Source organism: Chelonoidis abingdonii, chromosome 13 (genome assembly GCF_003597395.2).
Source record: "Chelonoidis abingdonii isolate Lonesome George chromosome 13, CheloAbing_2.0, whole genome shotgun sequence".
Classification (NCBI taxonomy): Eukaryota; Metazoa; Chordata; order Testudines; family Testudinidae; genus Chelonoidis; species Chelonoidis abingdonii.
The window spans coordinates 7632963-7655913 of record NC_133781.1 but is presented as its reverse complement, the minus strand read 5'-3'; the positions used below and the strand labels follow the sequence as shown (position 1 = coordinate 7655913).

Here is a 22951-nt window from a genome sequence, read left to right as displayed (position 1 = left end):
TCCTTTGGGACTGGGAGTATCCTGAATATTGCTGTGTTTTTTGGTGTAAAGTGACCATCTATCACATAGTCCAGCTTGCCTGGATGGCAAGTGAGACTGGAGCACTCAAGGGGACTGTCTGTGACTCCATGGTAAGGCTGTTACAGTGCTTTAAAAGTTCACATTGGTTACTGGGTTGGTGAAATCTAACTATAGAACATGCAGCCAGTTTGGGGTTTCTGCCCTGCTCTGTAACAGTCTGCCCTGAGGCTGGGACACACAGACGTGAGCCACTCCAGACAGTGTAACACTGGCGCTGACTAGAAAGAAAAGAGAATTCAAAAGAAAAAAAATCCCTCCTCTATTCAACTTCAGGAGAGTTACCCAAGGCAAATAGCAAGTCTCTGTCCTTATGAAGAAGGCTGTGGTGGGAGGTGGAGTGTAATGCAGCGCTGTCTCATCCACACTAAAGATGCTTCCAAAGAACAAGACTTCTCTTCTGCAGAGTTGCATTTTGTTACAAACTTAAAAAGAAACCTCTACAGATGGGAGTCCACCTTCTGCAGCAGCAGCAGCTGCTCAGGAGAAAAGTGCCTTGGCTTTGGTGAGCTGATAGGGTTAGTGACACCAAAGTTCTCAGAAGATGCTGGTTGTTTTGGTTGAAAAGAGGTTGTTTTTTTTTGCTGGTCTATAGATTACTGTTGGTCACGAAACAGGTGGTGTATCAGGGTCAGATTCACAGGGGGAACTTAGGTACCTACCTGCCTCTTTAGCTGGCAAAGTCCAACCTTTAAGCACTACTGACATTCACAATATCCTGCTCAGCCACCACCCAACCCCAAAGGTGCCTAATTTACTAGGCACGTATGTTTACACTGGTAAACTCTCCAAGGTACCTATATTTTGGCAGCTGGGCATGTACATAGCTGCCTCAGTCCAGGAATTGTCCAGCATCTCTGTGACGCACTCCCACCTAATCCCCTAGTCTTCCCACCTATCTCACCCATGAGGCCCACCCTGGCCAATGTGCTCAGAGGCTGCCTTCAAACACATCGACCAGGTCAGGCCCCACGCAAAGCATAGCTGGAGCACCAGACCCCTTTTATCCAACAGCCCCATAGTGAGGGCACGCACCCAGCATGGGGTTCAAATTCCACTCTATGGGCTTGTCTTCACATACAGCACTGCAGCCGTGCAGCCACCGTGCTTACGGAAGACACTACTACACCGACGGGACATTAATCCACCTCCCGAAAAGCAGTAGCCATGTGAATGGAAGCAGCTCTCTCAGTGACCTAACACTGTTTGCATGGAGGGGTTAGGTTGGTATAACTACTTTGCTCAGGGGGTGGATTTTTCACACCCCTGAGTGACATAGTTATACCAATATACAGATCTGTTTTGTAGATCTGGCCTATGGCTCTCTAATCCTCTTGTTGGAACTGTTCCACTCTGTGTAAAATGCTTAACTAGTCATTAAAGCAGGGACTGGGACTTGAGACTCCCACGTCCCAGGTGAGTATTCTAAGCATTGGGTCAATCTCCCGTTCTCTTTCTCTCTCTCTTTGGCCCAAATGAATATTTAAATATTTTGTACAAAGTGGCACAACTTTAACAGAAGTTCTCATCCCAGACGCTTGGGCACTTAGCTGGGATGTGAGAGACTTGGGTTCAAATCCCTACTCTGCAGGGAGTTGATCAATTTGAGCACTGATTTCCCTGCTGAAACCAGGTGTCCCACAACCTGAGAGAGTGCTCGAACTATTGGGTATGGTGGGAGTGGTACCAGCCACAGCTCCTCATTTTTTTCTTGAGAAAGGTGCTTAAGATAGGTCATCTTAACTCCAGGAGCAGATTGAATAGCCGTGAATCTCAAGCAGAGGGAAGTCCCTATCTCTGGTCCAGACTTAGGCACTGAAGTTCCTTTGAGGGGGCGGGGCTTAAGCGCTGTAACGCTCAGTCTAAATCCTCCTTATCAAGCTAGCCCTCACGGCCTTCTCAGAGATTCCTCCTTCCCCAATAATGAAGGAAACCACAGTAAATTCTCAGGATTTTGTTTGGGCTGGACTGAATTCCAATGGGCATGGCTTACTTGAGAAGACTGAACTTCTGCAGAGTTGCGCATTGCTTGGCTGTAATTTTGCTTCTCAAAAACACACAGTAGAAAACTTCTTAGAAACTATTCTTTTTTTTTCTGTAAAATGACAAGATTTCCGAATAAATGTGTCAACATTCTTATAATTCTGATTTAAATAGGGAGGCAAAGGTCCTTTGTTTGCCCAAAGGAGCAATTCCTCTTGTTCCAGTGTTAATGCACCAGGAGGGCAAAATAAGGAGGAGAAAGGGTGGAACGTTTAATCCCCTGCATCACCTACAGGACACTAACCCAGGCTTTAATCTTTTATGTTTTCTTTAAAAGTGATACCAATTAGGACGATGGTCTTGTTCAGATCTTATGACCTAAGCAGGTCAGTACTGGGTAGAAGATCTTGAAGGAGATCCCAGGTGCTGTATGAAGGGATTCTATGGATGTTCCCTCTGATCCAGTCCAACACAATGCTAGAAGACACTCTTTTCAGATGAAACATAAAACCAAGGACCCGACAATTTATTGCACTCAAACCCATTGCATTTTTCCTGGAGATAGTGCAGACTTTTTGTCAGAGAAGAGGACTCTACTCAGCCAAGCCACTGACCTGCTGTGTGACCTTGGGCATGTCACATCAGCTTTCCACACTCGTGATGACGCCTCAGGAAACCAGGGAGAACAATATTTGCCCACCTTTATCAAGTGCCTTAATATCCTCAGACCAAAGAGTGCTCTGCCCGCACCGGTTGCAAACTATTATTTTCACAAGACTGGGGTGTAAACCCTGGTGTCCAGACTAAATTCCAGTTTGGGCAATAATTAGTCTAATGAAAACTCCTCTTGTAGTTCCAGTTGGATGCAGTATTCAACATTTCCTGCCCTAACCTGTTGTGAAGGGCTGTGGTTTGCTGTAAAGCAGCCACCATGATCATACTGTAGTAGAAGGTGACTTTAATCCATCAGGATGAGGCACTCTGGATTAATAGGAGATTATTACTAAAGGTGGCACAAATCCCAAAATTCCTTTAGGGACCTTTCTGGATCCACAGACCAGTAATCAAACTGGTCCCAGGATGGTACCAAAACTACAGGGTCATCTACAATCCCAAATCTCTAACCCTTCTGCCCCTTCCTCCTCCCAGATGCCCCTCCCAACAATCCCCTCCCTGCACCCCTCTCCCACAGGCTCCAAGGCTTCACTAGGACATCAAGGACCAATGTCACTGCAGACCAGTCATGTTGGGACTGTAGCTATAAAAATCAGGGGATGGGAAAAGACCAACCATGAAATCAGCATAGGTAAGGCAAAGAGGGTGCCCAAATCTCACCTTCTACGACATCTCTGAACATTGCTTTGAAGGCTGGGAAGTAGCTGCTCTGCACTCTGTCTAGCAGTTCGGCCATTTTCCTCACCTTCTGAGTTCTCAGCTGATTGTAAATGCATTCCAGGTCCTCATACCTACAGCAAAGCAAGAGAGATGAGAGTTCTAGGTAGAGATCACAGCAGCTGAACCCAGGCAAATAAATGTCCATCGCCACTCCATCTGCACTGAGCAATTCACACCTAGCCTGCACGGCTGCTGGCTCATAGGAGTTCCTCAGATCTCATGGGCTTCAGCACTGTGAGGGCTAATCCTTATTCCAAGGGGAAGCCCAGTTCAGGGGCCAAAGTCAGTGACTGCCCGCAGTCCAACTGCCAGGTGCCCCTCCTGAAGTACAAGACAGGAGGGACGGAGGACAGGAAATTAGCTCTGCATTTTTTTAACTGAGTTGGCTGAGCATGACTGGAGTTTATTGTAAATAAAAACAGCTTGTAACAAGTCTGATTCCTGAGTCAGGGTCTGTCACTGCAACTGAGGCCTCTAACCCCTCACTGCAAGCAGAGAAACGGATTCCTTTTTGTCAGAAAATGTAACATGTTCTGGGCTTCAAAAACTAGCTTTGAGTTTCTTGGAGAGAGGGGAAGAAGTCCAGTGAGAGGCTTCCATTAGCTTTTACGGGTGTCTGTGACACACTTTACCTCAAAGTAGCACCCTGTAACCCCCACACCCATCATTTGTATGTGGTTGTGATATTTCATACAAAGCATGCCTTGTAAGGTGCCATATGAAAGGTCATGATCTGCTGAAACCCATTGTCTTGTCAAAACATGTATATTGTTAGTGTGTATGAATACACTATATGTATGAAAACACTGCTATATGGTTGTTGCTGAAATACATTGTGTGTCCAGGAGATGCCCACAGCTAACTCTCCAGTGTCAACAAACGAGGTGACCCTCACCCAGGCGGGCGTTAAGTGACCATCGTGAGCCATTGACTAGCCAGGTAATGTAAACAAGAGATTTATAATTTTGTGAGAGACAGTTGTACAAGCACCGCACAATGGGGACTGCTCAACTCTGTGACTCATCAAGGCCCACCAGGACATGCCTGGCTAGTATCGTTCCTGGGACATGAACTGAAAGTATAAAATAGGGAACAGCAGCATCATGCAATTACCTCTCTCCTCCCCCACCTACAACGGAGGCACCAAGAATGCTGAGAAGACAAAGACTTCAAACTGATGAGATTGGTCCTAGGCTGAAAAGGAAATTCAGCCTGTGTATTAAGAACTGTAACCTGCCTGCAACATCCGGTAGGGTGAAAAAAAGCTGTTTGATTAATCTTGCTTAGACTAATGGAGTTTAGAATTTAGACTGCGATTTTACTTTTATTTCTTAGGTAACTAACTCTGACCTTTATGCCTACCACTTATAATCACTTCAAATCTATCTTTCTGTAGTTAATAAGCCTATTTTAATGGTTTATCTTTACCAGTGAGTTTATCTAAAGTGCTTGGGGAATCTGCTCAGATTACAAAGGCTGGTGCTTGGTCCATTATCCTTTGACAAAGTGGCGAACTAATTAATATGTTTGCACTGTTCAAGAAAAGGTCTTGAGCAGTGTAAGATGGTACATTGTCTGGATGCAAGACTGGGTGCTTGAGCTTTCTGCTAGTGTCTCCCACTTTACAGTTCACGAGGGGCTTAGAGAGCACTCATGCAACTTACATGGGTGTGTCTCTATGCTGGTGGCTGAGTGATAACAGCATCAGCTGCTTGTCACAAGCAAAGCATTGAGAGAGACAGCCTAAGCTGGAGAGTTTAGGGGGCAGAGCAGTCTCACGGTTCCAGGTTGTACCCTGGGGTCCCCATCACAGTCTCGCCTGTTCTTAGCTGTGATGGAAGGGGGATTTTAGAAAAGATCACTTAAGTTTGGACTCCCTGAGCTGGCGGTCAATTGAAATACTGCCAGTTGCACCAGCAGTGACTTCCTGTGTATTTCACAGCTCATGGTTATTTTTTGAGCTTGAATAAACTTCTCTATCTTGAGTCTTTATATAAACTTTAAACTGCTTAGTCTTTAAAAGCAGCAAAGAATCCTGTGGCACCTTATAGACTAACAGACGTTTTGGAGCATGAGCTTTTGTGGGTGAATACCCACTTCGTCAGATGCATGTATGAAATTTCCAGGGGCAGGTATATATATGCAACAACCTAGAGATACGAGGTTAGTTCAATCAGGGAGGATGACCTGTTTCTAGCAGTTGAGGTGTGAAACCAAGGGAGGAGAAACTGGTTTTAGTTGGCAAGCCATTCAACATCTTTGTTTTAAACCTGAGCTGATGGTGTCAAATTTGCAGATGAACTAAGCTCAGCAGTTTCTCTTTGAAGTCTGGTCCTGAAGTTTTTTTGCTGCAGGATGGCCACCTTAAGGTCGCTATAGTGTGACCAGGGGAGGTTGAAGTGTTCTCTACAGGTTTTTGTATATGCCATTCCTAAGATCTGATTGTGTCCATTTATCTTTTTCTGTAGGACTGTCCCATTTGGTCGATGTACATAGCAGAGGGGCATGCTGGCATATGATGACGATGATTACATTGGTGGATGTGCAAATGAATGAACGTGATGGTGCGGCTGTCTGGTTCGGTCTGTGGATGGTGTCGCTGTGTGTAATAGTAGTGGGCAGAAGTTGGCTCGAGGTTTTTGCATTGGATTGGTTCCTGAGCTAGGATTACTAATAGGCGGTGTGCAGTTGCTGGTGAAGTAATGTTTCAGGTTGGCAGGTTGTCCTGTGGCAAGGACTGGCTGCCACCCAAGGCCGTGAAAGTGTGGATCATTGTCCAGGATGGTTTGTAGGTCCCTTATGATGCGTTGGAGGGGTTTAGCTGGGATTGTGTGTGATGGCCAGTGGAGTCCTGTGGTTTCTTTCTTGGGTTTGTCTTGCAATAGGAGGCTTTGAGAATATCGTCTGCTCTGTTGATCTTGTTTCCTTATTTCCTTGTGCAGGTATTTGTAGTTCTGATTGAATGCTTGGTGGAGTATTTTGTAAGTGTTGGTCTCTGTCTGAGGGTTAGAGCGGATGCGGTTGTACCTCAGTGCTTGCTGTAGACAATGGATCGTGTGATGTGCCCGGGATGGAAGCTGGAGGCCATGAAAAGGTAGGCATAGCAGTCGGTAGTTTTCAGTATAGGATGTGTGTTAATGTGACCATCCTTATTTGCACCGTGGTTGTCTAGAAAGTGGACCCTCCCATGTAGATTGGTCCAGGCTGAGGTTGGATGGTGGGGTGGATAGCTGTTGAATTCGTGTGGATATTGTCCACAGTCTCCTTCCCATGGGTCCAGATGATAAGATGTCATCATGTAGTGTAGGTAGAGAAGGGGCGTGAGTGACGAGAGCTGAGGAAGCATTGTTGCAGGTCGGCCTTAAAAATATTGGCTTATTGTGGGGCCATGCGGGTGCCATAGCGGTGCCACTGATCTGGAGATATAGATTGTCATCAAATTTGAAATAGTTGTGTGTGGAGATAAAGGCACAGAGCTCAGCAACCAGTTGTGCTGTGGCATCATCAGGATACTGTTCCTGACAGCTGTTATTCCATCTGTGTGTGCGATTGTTTTGTAGAGAGCCTCTACATCCATGGTGGTTAGGATGGTGTTTTTCTGAAGGTCACCAATGCATTGTGTAGTCCTCAGGAAATCAGTGGTGTCACGGAGATAGCTGGGAGTGCTGTGCATATGGGTCTGAGTAGAGAGTCCACATATCCAGACAGTCCTTCAGTGAGAGTGCCAATGCCCAGATGATGGGGCGTCCAGGATTTCCGGGTTTGTGGATCTTGGTAGTAGATAGAATAACCTTGAATGGGGCTTTAAGGGATTTTGATTTGTTCGTGGGTGTTAATGTAGGGATGTGTCCTTGAGTAATGGTGCCGTTTTCTTAGTGTATTGCTCAGTGGGATCTGAGGGTTAAAGTGGCCCTGTAGAATTTGGTCATTGGAGAGTCTGCTCGGAGCCTCCTTGTAGTATGACTGTTCATTGATGACAACAGCACCTCCTTATATCGATTCTTTGATTGATATATGTCATGGTGTGGTTCTGAGGCTTGTGGATGGCATTGCGTCTGCTTAGATCTAGTTTATGGAGACAAGCGATGCTGTTTTCCACAATTTCTATGCCGTGGCAGTCAGCAGAAGCATTCAGTATATAGGTCCACACTGTCATTTTGACCCTCAGGATGGAGTACATGGTGGATGTTCTTCTCCTTGTGCTGTGGGTGGAGGTACCTTGTGTATCAGTGGCTGTTCAGTGTTTCCTGAAAGTATTCTTTGAGTTGGAAGACGGCGAAGGAGGCTTCCAGATCGTCGCAGAACTGTATCATCGCTTTTGGGGATGGCAGGGCAGAAAGAGAGTCCACGGAGATAGCACAGGCTTTCTCTTCTGTGCTGTGTGTAGTTGATAGATTGACGATATTGCTGGTGGGTTAGGGGTACCATGGTTGTGCCCCATGTGGCAAGCAGAGTTTAGACAGCTTACAGTCCTTTTTCCTTTGTAGAGAGTGTAAGTGAGTAATGTAGATCTTCCTTTCATATTTTATGTGATGTCCATTTTGTAGGAAGTTTGGTTTATTATGAGAGTCTCCAGGTTGGAGACTTCTTTTTGAATGTTTCCTTTTTGCTGTATAGGATGCTGATCAGGTGTGTTCCTCAGTTCTTTATGATTATGTCATAACAACTCTCTCACTGTGGTCTGTGATTATGTAGTATAGCAGTGGATTTTACTTTAGTTCATTTGGTATGATGTCCATCCGTTTGCATTTGGAGGTAAGATTATACTGTCTGTACTTGTCTGTATTGTTCCAATGCATCATCAGGGACCTACAACCCACCTGGACAATGATCCCACATCTTTCAACGGGCCTGTGGTGGCAGGCCAGTCCTTGCCCACAGACACCTTGCCAACCTGAAACATATCTCACCAGCAACTGCAGACCGCATATTCAGTAACTCTAGCTCAGGAACCACAATGCAACAAGCCTCGATGCGACCTTGCCGCATATATTTACACCAGCGACACATATCTAGGACCGAACCAGATCAGCGCACCAATCACCGGTTCATTCATTTGCACATCCACCCAATGTAATATGCGTCATCATATGCCAGCAATGCCCTCTCTATGTACAATCGACAACCGGGACATGTCCCTTATCGGAAAAGATTAAATGGAACACAAATCAGATCTTAGTGAATGGCAATTACAAAAACCTGTATGGAGACACTAACCTCCTGGTCACACTATAGCAGACTCTTAAGGTGGGCCATCCTGCAGCAAAAAAACTTCAGGACCAGCACTTCAAAGGAACTGCTGAGCTTCATTTCATCTGCAAATTTGACACAACATCAGCTCAGGTTTAAACAAAGACTGTGAATGGCTTGCCACTACTAAAACCAGTTTCTCCTCCCTTGGTTTTCACACCTCAACTGCTAGAACAGGGCCTCATCCTCTCGATTGAACTAACCTCGTCTATCTCTAGGTTGCTTGCTATATATATCCTCCCCTGAAATTTCCACTACATGCATCTGACGAAGTGGGTATTCACCCACAAAAGCTATGCTCCAAAACGTCTGTTAGTCTATAAGGTGCCACAGGATTCTTTGCTGCTTTTACGGATCCAGACTAACACGGCTACCCCTCTGATGCTTAGTCTTTATATCTTCTCTGAGTAGTGCTGGCTGCTTGCAGCATTTCCCTTCCATGCAACACGAGCTTCGACTGACAAACATACATTGCCAGGCTGCCTGCAACTCACCTGTTTTTCCAGAATTCTAACTCCACCTTCGGATTGGGGTTGCTGCCTTGCAGAAGTGGCTCTGATGACTCTCTTTTCAACGCTCCCTGGATCTGGTAACTCCATTCTATCACTCTTGACTCAATGGCATGCACGAGAGATTTATCCACCAGTTCCACACTGCAGAAAGTAAATACAAAGTCTCCCCGTGAAGTTTGATTTTTGTTTGACAATTCACAGGATATGCCTGTGCAAAATAATCAGATGCCAACATTTATTTCACAAGGTGCTGTGTATCTTAAATCCCCACACTTTTTTTATAGTACAGTAAATTCATTCTGGAGAAAGTTTCTAAAATGCCTTTATAGTGGATAACATCATCTAAGCCAACATCCTGCCACCAGCAGTGACCAGTGGCTGATCATTGAAGGGAAGGCAGGCAGAAACAATAATGCACCCAAACATCTTACTTTCTGACCCCCTGAGGCACATGTGAATGCCCTTGGCACGAGACTTGCTCACATTTAGTATTTGAGCTTGCACAGCATGGACAAGATTGTGGCATGCATGCCACTTCCCCAGTTGGGGGTGCTGTGGAGCCCCCCATCCCAGGAGGAGCACTGGGAAGACTATGCCTCAAGCAGAATCATCTCTCCCAATGCTGCTCTTGGCACAACCTGCTCCATCTTGCCTCCAGTGATTTACTAGACTCAGTTAGGAGAGAAACCATGCAAGGTGGCTGCTAAGCTGAAGGAGCAGAGGAGGTGCCAGCTTGCTGCCCAAAAGGGTGGAAATGGGGAGCACAGCTCCTGATAATTGTTGGATGTCACAATGCTCCTCTGCTTGCCGCACCAAATGGGCTTATTCTTCAAAGATTTTTGTGTAGCAGACAGACAGACAGCCAAAGAAATGCCATAGAGCAGAACTGGGCCTCTCTTTGCTCGGCCAGCTATGGGGATCAGCTTCTCTCAGGGCATGTCTATCCTGGGTTTCTCTGTAGCGCCTTGTCACTGCAGTATTTAATCACTGAACCTCTCAGTTACAATCTTTGGCTTGATCCTGCCCCTCTGAAGTCAACATGAATGGGAACAGGCCCCTAGGCAGGGAGATGCATCATCTCAAGACAGGCAGCAGCACCATGGTGAGGCAAAGAAAATGATAAAGAGGAACAGGGTTTGTTTCCACTAGTCTAGAGGGTTACACACTCCACTGCTGCTGCCAGCTGAGCTGGCAGGTGGGGGGAATGGCAGAGACCACAGTCTCTATCCCTGACCCTGTAGCCATTTCACCTACTTTTAATGTTACCTAATCTAAGCCACTCCTCTTCCTCTCCTTGTTGCTTCAGCAGTTTCACATCAGCAACTTCCCGTGGCAGCCCATATGGTGCAGCAGGCAGAGAAGCCTCAACAGTAGCACTGTGACATCATAGATAACTCACCCAATCAGCACTCCCTCCCTTGAAAAACCCAAACCCTAGTTTCAGAGTAGCAGCTGTGTTAGTCTGTATCCGCAAAAAGAACAGGAGTACTTGTGGCACCTTAGAGACTAACAAATTTATTGCGGCATGAGCTTTCATGAGCGACAGCTCACTTCCTCAAGAAAGCTCATGCCGAAATAAATTTGTTAGTCTCTAAGGTGCCACAAGTACTCCTGCTCTTTTTCCAAACCCTAGTCTTAAACCCTAACCCTGCTGCCTGCCTTGGTCATCTCTCCCCTTCACAGTTTCTCCTGGCTGCTGCAGGCAAAGGAATCTCTCTGCCTATGGCACCAAATGGGCACTGTCTAGCTAAATTACAAGTTTTGACTGGACAAAGATAAAATGATCTTGCTTAAGCCAGGCTTAGCGGGGGTGGGAGGGACAGTGCAAAGCTCCAGCCTCACTCCAAGGCTCCTGATCTGAAGCAGCTCCCACTATTCCAGCCCTGAACCCCCATGCATCCCATTCTGTCAGAGCACCTCAGTTCTGACCCACAGGTTTATTTTGCTGGTGCATTTCAACCAATAGGATTGAAGTATGTAAATGAACTAGAGCAGGGGTGGGCAAACTATGGCCTGCAGGCCGAGTCCGGCCCACTAGTCATTTTAATTGGGCCCTCAAGCCCCCTCTGGGGAACAGGGTCTGGGGCTTGCCCTGCTCCACTGCTCCAGTCAGGGAGTAGGGTTGGAGGCCACACTGCACAGCTCCCGGAAGCAGCGGCATGTCCCACCTCTGGCTCCTACACATAGGGGCAGCCAGGACGCTCCACTCCACACGCTGTCCATGCCCCAAGTGCTGCCCCCACAGCTTCCATTGGCCAGGAACCATGGCCAATGGGAACTGCAGGGGAGGCGCTTGCAGACGGGGCAGTGCACAGCAGAGACGCATGACCACGCAGGAGCTGGAGGGTGGACATACCGCTGCTTCCAGGAACCTCTTGAGGTAAGTGCCCCCCGGAGCCTGCACTCCTGAGCCAGCCCCCCATACCTCAGCCCTGATCCCCCTCCCACCCTCCAAACCTCTTGATCCCAGCCAGAGCATGCTCCTGCACCCCAAACACCTCATTCCCAGCCCCACACCCCCAGCCCACACTCCCTCCTATACCCCAATCCCAATTTCCATCCCCTTTTACACCCACCTTACAATTTCTACACTCAGATAATTATAATATGGAGATATACCTATCTCACAGAGCTGAAAGGAACCTTGAAAGGTCACTGAGTCCAGTCCCCTGCCTTCACTGGCAGGACCAAGTACCATCCCTGACAGATTTTTGCCCCAGATCCCTAAATGGCCCCCTCAAGGGCTGAACTCACAACCCTGGGTTTAGCAGGCCAATGCTCAAACCACTGAGCTATCCCTTGGGCCAAAAAGTTTGCCCATCCCTGATCTAGAGGGTATGAATGATGACTGGCTGTGTTACCTCTGATGTCACAATCTCCATCTGCCTAGAGCATCAAATGGACACAGTAAGGAAATGAGGCTTTTCCAGTGTTTTGGTTTCCTGACTACCTCCAAAATCAATGGGGGTCTTCCCACTGATGCTTCAAATGGTCCCAGAAATTGTGGAACTGATTGGATGTGATCTTCAAAAGTTATCGCGTTACAGGCAGACAAACAGAAATGCCATCAGCTTGAGAATTAGGCCTTACTTCCTTGGCTGACTAGCAAGGAGAATGGACAGTGAATGAGGAAAGTCTTGCTTATTTTTGTATGGGATTCCTAGGAGAAATAAAAACAAACACATGGCGAGCAAAGTAGATGAAAACTCAAAACTTCACTTACGTTTTTCCATTTTCACAATCGATATACTCCATTCTGTCAGAGCCTGCTGGAAGAGGGAGCAGGGTCTTCCCTTTTACTTGACCAATAACCACAAAAATGTTACTTTTCAGGCTGTGGACATGACGCATAATGTCCTGTGACACCACATGTGGCCAGCTGTGGTGATTCTTCTGGTTTGCCAGAACTGGTGCTACTACCTGTAATATAAACCATTAAACCAGTTTACAGCAGATAACTAATAAATAAGAAAAAGCCAAATGGGACTGAATAGCTCCCGGGCCCTGGAGCCTTTCATCAGCCAGCCACCAAACTGGATCCCATGTGTCCACATGAAATGAGCATAGAAAGGGTTCACGCTGGTTCCTAATGGACCCATTATAATCGTCAGCCCTGTTGGCAATCGGAGCAGTCTCCAAGGACTGAATAAGCCACAGCAAGTTACTTCTTCTCTACCCCACAGTAGCAGTCCTTGCTGTTTATATTGGGACACCTATGAAGAAGCCTGCACCTCTGCCCCCAACACTCCACCTGTTTTGTGGATAATTAGAGGGTTTGTAGGCTCAGTACCTTTCAAAAAGGACACAATTTAGTTATAAAACCCCAGAACTCACTTGTAGGCAGTATTTGCTCCTTGCTTCTGCATTTATCAGTGTCTAGAACAAAGAGCTCAGAAATCAAAAGATTATTCCCAAATAAAAAGCTACTAGTTCAGCAGGAGTTATGCAGGAAAGCGTATGATGTTGGAATCCTAGCACACTCCAAAACAGTATGTCTTACTTATATTCTACACCTTTCAAAACCCCAAACATTTGAGAGTCTGGAAAGGAAAAGAAAAGGGACCCAGGCAATTCCACTCACGATCTCCCTGCCTGCTTTAAACCCACATGGCTCTAACTAGGAGTGGGTGAACAGATGGCTCTAGTCTCTTGTCCTTTTACTAATCATTTTAAAATGTTCCTTGTCTTTACTGGATTTGGGATTGGTTTCCAACTCCTCTGTGCAAGAGGGCTCAGTCTGTGGGCAGCCATTAAAAAAGAGCATGTTAAAGGTCTGAGCACCGGGTACGTTCAAAACCACAAACTGTGACTCTATGGAACTGCAATCCAACTTCATTTGGCTACAGGGAATCCTTCAGTGCCTCTTGGTGTCTGTTCCTTTCACCTATCATTGGAGATTCCTTCTTGCAGGCTCTCTCATATTCCAGGAGGGTGGCAGCTGCAGGCCTTGATGACAGTTTTCTTAAGGGGGAAGCCATCCTAACAGCCCATCCCAAAGCCTGGACTGTGGTCCCATCTTTTGATTGAAATAAGATAGTTCCTGTGTCACTATTGTTCTTAAGCCTCATGATCTTCCATGCTAAACTCAGTTGCACACCTCAGGTGTTCAGACGGCTGTGGGGACAGTGCCTTTCATGACCTTCCCAGTACTGCCTGTGGCTTTTGCTGAAAACTAAAAGCCAGTCCCATTCAGTCCAGAAGTGATCCAACGGGATCATATTCTGTATCCACCCATGCTGTGTGCTCAGTGAAGTTCCTACTCCAGAACAACTTTCTACTGAAGGGTGGGTGGTGGTCACTTCCACAGCATGTATTCATCCTGTGCTGATTGAGAGCTGTGAAGATGCTACTTGGAGCTCAGCTAAAGCATTATTGTCTTGATGCTGTGTCAAGATCAGACTGGATCTTCTGTTGCTAATAGAGATAGCCAATGCCTAGGGACCACAGCATGCCAGTTTCTCTTACGGAAGCTGTTGTGTCTCCTTTGTTCAAAAAACCAACGCTTAACTTTGACGCTCTGGCTGACAATTGCCCAGCATCTAATCTTCCGGTTCTGGTTAAGATTATAGACACAGAACAACTTGCAGAACACCTAGATGTCTCAGGTCTCTTTGACCCTTGTCAATAAGGGCACAGAGCAGAAACTGCTCTAGCAGAAATTATCTCACTCTAGGGATGGAAGGAGACTGGGTTTCCAGGCTAATATGATTAAATCTATCAGCTGCTTTCAATACCATTGGTCCTAAACTGCAGAATGTAACAGGAGCAGATGGGGTTGTTCTCTGGTGACTCCTTTCCCTCCAGAAGGTGGCTTTAGGAGACTTTTCTTCATCACTGAGGGCACTCATCTGGAGCCCAGCAAGATCCCTGCGTGTCTTTATTCTTGTTCCACTTGTGTGCAAGGCCATTAGGAAGGTTAATGAAAGCATATGGGAGACCAGTGCTTTCAGTATGCTGACAGTCAGCAGTGTATCTGTCTGATTCAAACTAGCCCATTGTTCTGTGATGTCTGGGTGAGACTGGGACTTCAATGAGAGCTAACTAGCTGAAGCTCAGTCCAAATAAGACAGAGGTAATGTTTATTGGTTGGAGAAAACAACCAGAAGATATGGCAGGGATTGTATTAGCCACTGTGACTGAGGAGATATTGGATCCTAGCTCTTGCTAGATGATCATAATCATATAGCAGCAGCTTCTAGGAAGGCTCTTGTCCATCTTCATCTGTACTGAGGTTGTGCGTTTCTTTCAGATGAGGACCTTGTGTAGGTCAACAATGCAATGTATCTTGGCAGCAGCACATGACATCACTGCTCTGGGACCTCTACTGGCTGCCTATTGGTTTCCAGGTGGAGTCCAAAGAGTTGGTTTTACCCTTGGTTAAGATGGCCTTCTCAAAATAGTCACCATCTCAAATTGTTCTCAATAGGATTGAACTCATCAGTTGCCCTTACCAAAGATGGACACTTCTTCCCACTGTTCCCAGCTGGAGTGAAACTATGCTGGAGGCAGAGAGGCACAGCAGAATGCAGGGGTTGGCTATCTTTGCTATGGGCAGCCTGTGGCTTCGGTCCCGATGAGAACAGATGGCAGCCATTTGGTAAGTTTTTCTAGAGCAGAACTTTATTCCTCAGCCTCTGCTGAAGGGGAAACTTTCAATTATGAGAAATAATTAATAAAGTTACCATTAATCCTAAATATCTATACATTCATCTATCCTATATCTTCAAAAACAACTAATTATTGCACCAGATTTTCTCAAGATTCACCTTTCTGCCAATTTCTTTGTTAATGGACAATGACTGAGCAGAGTCTAACAAGTTGCTAAAGTTCTTAAAGGACCCATTTTAAAATTAATTTTAATTCATAAACTAAAGAAAGAAAAATCCCCAATAAAACAGTGAATTTAATTGCGTGACATCCCAACTGCCAGGGCCATACATGTTTCTGCAGCAGAAAATATGTCACTACACTGGGCTCTGGTCAGGTGTCCTGGTCAGCAAAAGGAGAGGTTCTTCAGACTCCTTCAAGTCCTCCTTGCAGGTCATTGAATACAGTCTAGCCAGCAAGACCAATCTTTCCACTTGGGTACCGCTCTCCTTCAGAGAAGCAAGGGCTTGGCTGACAGGGCAGAGTAGGAGAATGGGAAGATTGAGAGAATCACGTGAAGATCTTCAGCAGAGGGTGGAGCCTGCTCAGCAGCTCTGCTTGCAGCTCTGCACTGCTCCTGCACTGCCTTCAGGCCCAGCTCCGCCCCTCTGCCAAAGAGCAGCACATGTGACACAAGCAGAGGCGTTCCCATAGGAGGCATCACCACAGAGCTGGGGGCTCATCTAGTGGAAGGGCCTGTTCCTGTCCCCAGTGTGACTGACTGATTCAGCCCAATAGTGCAGTTTGTTCACATCAGAGAAGAGTCATGAATGATCAACCTGAGCGTGGATTTTCTATAGCACCTTGGGTTCCTGAGTCAGTGCAGGGACTAAGAGGGGAGGCTTTGTACCTCCCTGATGTGATGCTGGGGCAGGCAGGGGATAGAGAGGCCACAGTAGCAGGTTAGAGGAAGCAGCCCTGCGGACAGCCCTAGCTTGCCCTCCCTAGCTCCCACTGCCGTAGTCCTGTCGTAGCTTCCTACTCAGATTTGAACCTTAGCGTTCATAAACTGAGAAGCTAGCATGAACCCTCTAAGCTTAATTACCAGCTTAGATCTGATATCGCTGCCACCAGCCAAGTGATTTGCAATTCACCCAGGGGAGCCATGCAGCCCCTTGGTGCCAGCCCAGCTTCACCCTACTCTGCACACACAGCAGGTGCAAAGCGACTGCACAGGGGAGGAGAAGGAGCCTCCTTGGTTGAGTCCTCTTGAGCCTGCCTCTCTCTATTTTCAAGAAAACCAGGGAATTCTAACACAAAAGACACTTTATGAGAAACAGTTCAGGAGGCTGAGAGACAGCGACGCAAAACCCAAATGCACAATGCCAGGAAACACAGCACAAAGCCATTCACCTACATCCCTCCTCTTCTCTCTCTCACTCACACACTGCCCATTCCCCCAGCCAACCAGTCCTACTCAGTTAGTCACCACAGTCAGACCCTTAACTCTACTCTCTGTGGAATGCCACAAAACAATGCCTACATCTCCAGGACAAAAAGCTACATAAAGAAATATGCATAGCAGAGATCAGCACATGCACCCTGCTCAGGATGCATGACCAAAGGAGCCCCAGTGACATCAATCTAAAACTATTCATTACACTCAAAAAATTCTACATAACAGCTGGAGTTTACAAGTCCTCTCATATGCTACCTGTCACCATTTACAAACAGTCACAGCACACAAACACTGCAATCTGTGCAATTATGACTTACCAAATTGCAGAACCCATAAAAAAGACTGAGATGTAATATTGCTCCACATAAACAAATATGCTACCCCACAAAATCAGAATAACTTGGTCAGTAGCCTACAACTGTGAGCTGAAGGTTCAATGTCTTACTATAACAATGCCAACTCCAAAATACTGCCACATTCACATCTACTTCCACATACACTCTTATCATTGTATAGATTTTCCATCTTAAATTCATACCGAACACATTAAAAATAAATGTTTATTTTTAAAAAATTCATTAGGTGACACCTCTATTGGGAAAAATACTGGTAACATATTCTAGTTCACAATATTAAGATTACAAATTAGTTGTGATTCTTGACAAGACCTAAACAGAAATCAAGCTAACCATGAGAAACACAGATTAATCCCATAGGAACACTGGCATTAAACAGGCCCTGTCTACAGGTGTGTTTTGATTTTGTAAACACTTCCCTTCTGGGCTAGCCTGGGGCTTACAGATGGCAGAGTTAAGGGAATCTGCGTGGCCTGTGAGTGTGGATGAGTAGAGCAGCTTTTCTCTGGGAATGGATGGTATTTGGGAACAGGGATGTGTGGGGCTGATGTACCGAGATACATGGTGTTACACTGTGTTGTGTGTGTTCCAGTTTTGCATTGTTGTCCCTAGCAACTTGTTCTCCTTGATGTTACCTTAACATTGCACACAAACCCTTAGCAACTTGTTTTTTACCACTGTGACCTGTGTCCCTGGGGACACCGCTGGTTGAGTCACCGCAGCACGGACTAACCCTGAAATCTCTGCTTCCCCAAGCATGAGCTGCTGCTCCCTGAGGTAAAAGACCCCACTGCTTGGCCAGGCTACAGCTCCTCAGCCTCTACCTCGGGCTCAGCCAGGCTGAGGTGAGAGAGCCTGGAGGGTGGGGATGAGTCACAGACCTCTGAACTAAGGTGGGAACCAGAGAGGTTCCCTCCTGGTGCCAGGCCCACCCAGGGACCTGGGGCCCTAGCACAGCCAGGCTGGGCACCTCGCTGGCTCCCTGGGCTGCTAGAGACAGAGCCAGGCCAGAAGGGGGGCAGCCGCGGGGGTAGGTCCCTGCCAGCCGCCAGGACCCAGAACCGCAGAGGGGAAGGGGCTGCCCCTGGGGTCCCATCCAGCCGCCCCCGCGCTGGGGCTCCCCGCGGCGCGGCCCCCTTACCTCCTCCACCAGGGCGGCGAAGTGCTCCAGGGAGGAGGCGGGCAGGTCCCCGTAGAGCAGCTCCCCGGGGCCGGGCGGGACGCTCAGCGGCCCGGGCCCCCTGCGCAGGAAGAACAGCGCCTTGCCGCGGCAGGGGCTGGCGGGGAGCTCGGTGCTGAGCGCCAGCTGCCCCGCCGGGCTTAGTGTCACCAGCAGCAGCGGCTGCCCCGCGGCGCCCTCCACGAAGCCCCGCAGCAGGGGCTGCGCCTCGGGGCTGCCCGCACAGCGCTCCCAGCGCTCCGGCTTCAGCCTGAGGCTCCGCACCACGCGCTCCCCAAGCAGCCGGACGCGGGGATCCGAGGTGGGGGCGTCCTGCGCGGGGGACCCCTCCTCCGGGCCGGCCATGGCGCTGCAGGCAGGACGCCCCGGAGCGGGGGCTGGGTAGGTGGCTGCGTCCGGGTCCCGGAACTGGGGGCTGGGGTTGTGCTGGGGGCAGGGTCCGGGGAGGGGGCTGCGCTCGGGTCCCGGGGCTGGGGGCTGCGCTTGGGACAGGATCCGGGGCTGGGGGCTGCACTCGTGGCAGGGTCCGGGGTGAGGGTTGCGCTCGGGTCCCGGGGCTGGGGGCTGCGCTCGTGGCAGGGTCCGGGTCTAGGGGCTGCGCTGGGGGCCCAGGGCTGCGCTTAACGCTCCGCTCCGGCTGCCGGCGGAGGCTCCTTGGCGACTGTGTGTACAGCGCGGAGCTGCGGTTGCTTTGGGGACTGGACGCGGCTCCTCCCCCGCCTGAGGCAGCCGCGGAGGCAGCTCGGGTTCCCTCCGGCTGGCCGAGCCTTGAGCGGCAGGAAGCGGAGTCTTGTGGCTCCACCCGGGGTGGGTGTTTCGCGATGAGTGCGAGGGACTGTGGCATGTGCCACACACACACACCCCCGCTGGCCAGGGCCCCAGAGGTGTCTCCCCCGCACGCCTTTGGCCCCCGCTGTACGTGTCCTAGTGCCATCACTCTGCCAGCACCTGCACTTGGCTCGCCTGGGGTTTGACTTGTCTCTCCCAGCATGATCAGATGTCCCGATTTTATAGGGTCAGTCCCAACATTTGGGGCTTTTTCCTATCGAGGCACCTATTGCCCTCCCCAGGGGTGGCTCTAGACATTTTGCTGCCCCAAGCATGGCGGCATGCCACGGGGGGCACTATGCCGGCCACAGGGAGGGCGGCAGGCAGCTCCAGTGGACCTCCTGCAGGCTAGTCCTGTGGTCCGTTGGGAGCATGCGGAGGTCCACTGGAGCCGCCTGCCGCCCTCCCGGCGGCCAGCATAACGCCCCCCGTGGCATGCCACCCCAAGCATGCGCTTGGCATGCTGGGGCCTGGAGCCACCCCTGGCCCTCCCACCCCCATCCCGATTTTTCACACTTGCTATCTGGTCACCCTAAGTGTGCATGGGTGCTAGAACTGGGGTGCTGGAACTGGGGGGGGACCGCCACACCCCCTGGCTTGAAATAGTTTCCATCATATGCAAGGTTTACCATTTGGTTCAATGGTGCGTGCACACACACACCAGTACTCCTGCCAGTGTGGGGGGCTGGCGAATTCTGTGGGGATCCATGGCCTGCCCCTGCTGGCTACAGCTTTGGAGGTGACACAAAGGAGCAGACTGTGCTTCCGCTTGGATTTCAACCTGTGGTCCATGAACCCTGGGGGGGTCTGCAGATTGTCTAAGATTCCCAAATGGGTCTGCAAATAAAACAAGGTTGAAACTCCCTGCTTTAGTGCTTTGTGCCTGTGGGAGCATTTGCAGCATTGGGATGTCACCAAAAGCTGAATGTCCTCCAAGGGGGTTGACTGGAAGGGAGAATTGGCCTGGTTCTACTGGGCAGCACTGGTGCTAGAGTTCCTCTCCACAGCTTTGTTTGCAGAACTGCAGGGACAGGGTTTCTGTCAGGGTTTATCCCAGGCAATGCAAACCCCAAGATCACATTCCTGCCCTCTAGCAGAGTGGGCTGGTTGTAGCTGGGCAATAGTTTTAGCAACTTCTTGTGCAGGAGGCAGTGTTTTCTTTGTGGCATAGAAGCCTGCAGAGCTTTTTCTTATGCTTTGAGAGCCAGTCTGATGCCCCCTGCTACATTTATTGTGAGCTGCTGGGAAGGTGTGTGTGATGGGTTCAGTCACAAAGAACCCCTAGGGACTGTTACCCGATGTGCTGAAATTACCTCTGATCTCGTTTTCCCTGCCAGCCTGGGACTCTAGAACCCTGGCTTGTTGAGCCAGACATCCTAGCCTGCTGCACCACAGACCCAGGGTCTGAACCATGCCCCCAAAGCTGCAGGCTTTAAGTGAAAACTGCTCAGCAAATTACCTACTTCCAGCACCCAGTTCCCAATGGGATCCAAACCTCAGATAAATCTGTTTTACTCTGTATAAAGCTTGTACACGGTAAACTCATAAATTGTCCACCCTCTATAACACTGATAGAGAGACATGCACAGCTGTTTGCTCCCCCAGGTATTAATCGCTTACTCTAGGCATATTAAAAGTTATTTTATTAAGTATAAAAAGTAGGATTTAGGTGGTTTCAAGTAATAACAGACAGAACAAAGTAAGTCACCAAGCAAAATAAAACAAAGCACGCAAGTCTAAGCCTAATACATTAAGAAACTAATTACAGGTAAGATCTCACCCTGATAGTCCAATAAACGTCTTTCACAAAATAGACTCCTTCCTAGTCTGGGCCCAATACTTTCCCCTGGTACAGTCTTTGTTAATTCTAGCGGACATCTTAGGTGGTAAACAGAGGTATTCTCACGACAGGGACCCTTTGTCCTGCTCCACTCCCTTTTATAGCTTTGACACAAGGCAGGAATCTTTTGTCTCTCGGGGTCTCCACCCCTGCATCTAAATGGAAAAGTACCTGATTTAAGATGCATTCCAGTATCAGGTGACATGATCACATGTCCTGTGAGACCCCAGCCTCCATTATTCCTGAGCTGGCCCACAGGTACACGGGAAGGTTTTCAGGTAAACAGAGCCATTTACAGTTCATTGATTCTGAAGCACCCTTAATGGCCTCCACTTAATATATTTACATCAGTAATACAAGTTTATATCTTATTCTCCTAACTCCAGACATAGAAATAACACATGCAAACAAATAGGATGAACACACACAGTAGAATATAGGCTTTGTAATGATACCTTACAAGAGACCTTTTGGATAATGCATATTCCAATTACATCATATTCAGATTCATAAGAATATTTTCATAAAGAATGTGGATGCAATGGCACAGTGTGTTCAGTCTCCATGGCTCTGTAGTACAGTTCTACTCTTGTTTGGTTAATGTGGGGCTCATTCAGAAATGTCTGAGTTCTAAGTTTTCCCAGAGTGACCTGTAGGGTCTGGGTATGGCAGAGTTTCTCTGGACTGGCTGGCTAGATAGTGTGGCCACATCAGCCACATATAGCAGCACTTTATCTCAGAGTTGTGCAGTGGGACTCCTAGCTTTGGGGGACTGTTCCAATAGGGCTGGCAGGTCACCCATGTGTAGATTGAAGAGAACGGAGCTGAGATTCCTCCTTTATTCCCCTTTTTTGCTTGAAAGGCCTCCATTAGCCTGCTGTTTATTTTTAGCCTGCATTGGATACCTGGCACATGATTTAATGTCCTATGTTTTCCCACCAGTTCCATTTTGTAGAAATTGAAGATTCCATCCTGGGTGCCTGACTGAGCTAAAGGCTTTTCTTGGCCCCCAGAAGCAGGCAAGCATTTCCCATGGTTTTTTTTTTTTTTTTGGGTTGTTGTTGTTTGTTCATTTTTTTATACGTTTGGTTAAAAGGTAGGAATCAATGGTCACTTTTCTGCATAGAGAGAGGTAAACAGTGGTGTCCCCCAGGGGTCTGTACTGGGACCAGTCAACATATGCATAAATGATCTGGAAAAGGGGGTAAACAGTGAGGTGGCAAAATCTGCAGATGTTACAAAACTACTCAAGATAGTTAAGTCCCAGGTAGGCTGCAAAGAGCTACAAAAGGATCTTTCAAAACTGGGTGACTGGCCAACATAATAGCAGATGAAAATCAATGTTGATAAATGCAAAGTAATGCACATTGGAAAACATAATCCCAACTATATATATATATAATGATGGGGTCTAAATTAGCTGTTACCACTCAAGAGACAGATCTTGGAGTGATTATGGATAGTTCTCTGAAAACATCCACTCAATGCAGTCAAAAAAGCAAACAGAATGTTGGGAATCATTAAGGGTTATATAAGACGACAGAAAATATCATGCTGCCTCTGTATAAATCCATGGTAAGCCCACATCTTGAATACTGTGTGCAGATGTGGTCACCCCATCTCGAAAAAAGATGTATTAGAGTTGGAAAAGATTCAGCAAAGGGCAACAAAAATGATTAGGGGTATAGAATGGCTGCCATATGAGGAGAGATTAATAAAACTGGGACTTTTCAGCTTGGAAAAGAAATGACTAAGGGGGGATATGATAGAGGTCTATAAAATCATGACTGGTGCAGAGAAAGTAAATAAGGAAGTGTTATTTACTTCTTATAACATAAAAACTAGGGATTAACAAATGAAATTAGTAGGCAGCAGGTTTAAAACAAATAAAAGGAAGTATTTTTTCACTCTACGCACTGTCAACCTGTGGAACTCCTTGTCAGAGGATGTTGGGAAGGCCAAGACTATAACAGGACACAAAAA

General features: G+C 47.8%; 1 protein-coding gene across 4 annotated transcripts in view; it reads right to left on the bottom strand.

The window, feature by feature from the left end:
- Positions 1-18724, bottom strand: part of DNAH9 (dynein axonemal heavy chain 9) — a 396459-nt gene extending 377735 nt beyond the window's left edge. For 2 of the 4 annotated variants that reach the window (XM_032803609.2, XM_032803618.2), the window contains exons 1-4: positions 18262-18309; positions 12442-12638; positions 9201-9359; positions 3397-3527 (exon numbers count right to left, since the gene is read on the bottom strand). In XM_032803609.2, the coding sequence (XP_032659500.1) occupies positions 3397-3527; positions 9201-9359; positions 12442-12569 (418 nt within the window). In that variant the 5' untranslated portion in view covers positions 12570-12638; positions 18262-18309. Of the gene's footprint in view, positions 1-3396; positions 3528-9200; positions 9360-12441; positions 12639-15686; positions 15815-18261 lie in introns of all 4 variants that reach the window. The other 2 variants (XM_032803600.2, XM_075071725.1) reach the window with 2 other exon arrangements.
- Between the last annotated feature and the right edge of the window lie 4227 nt (positions 18725-22951).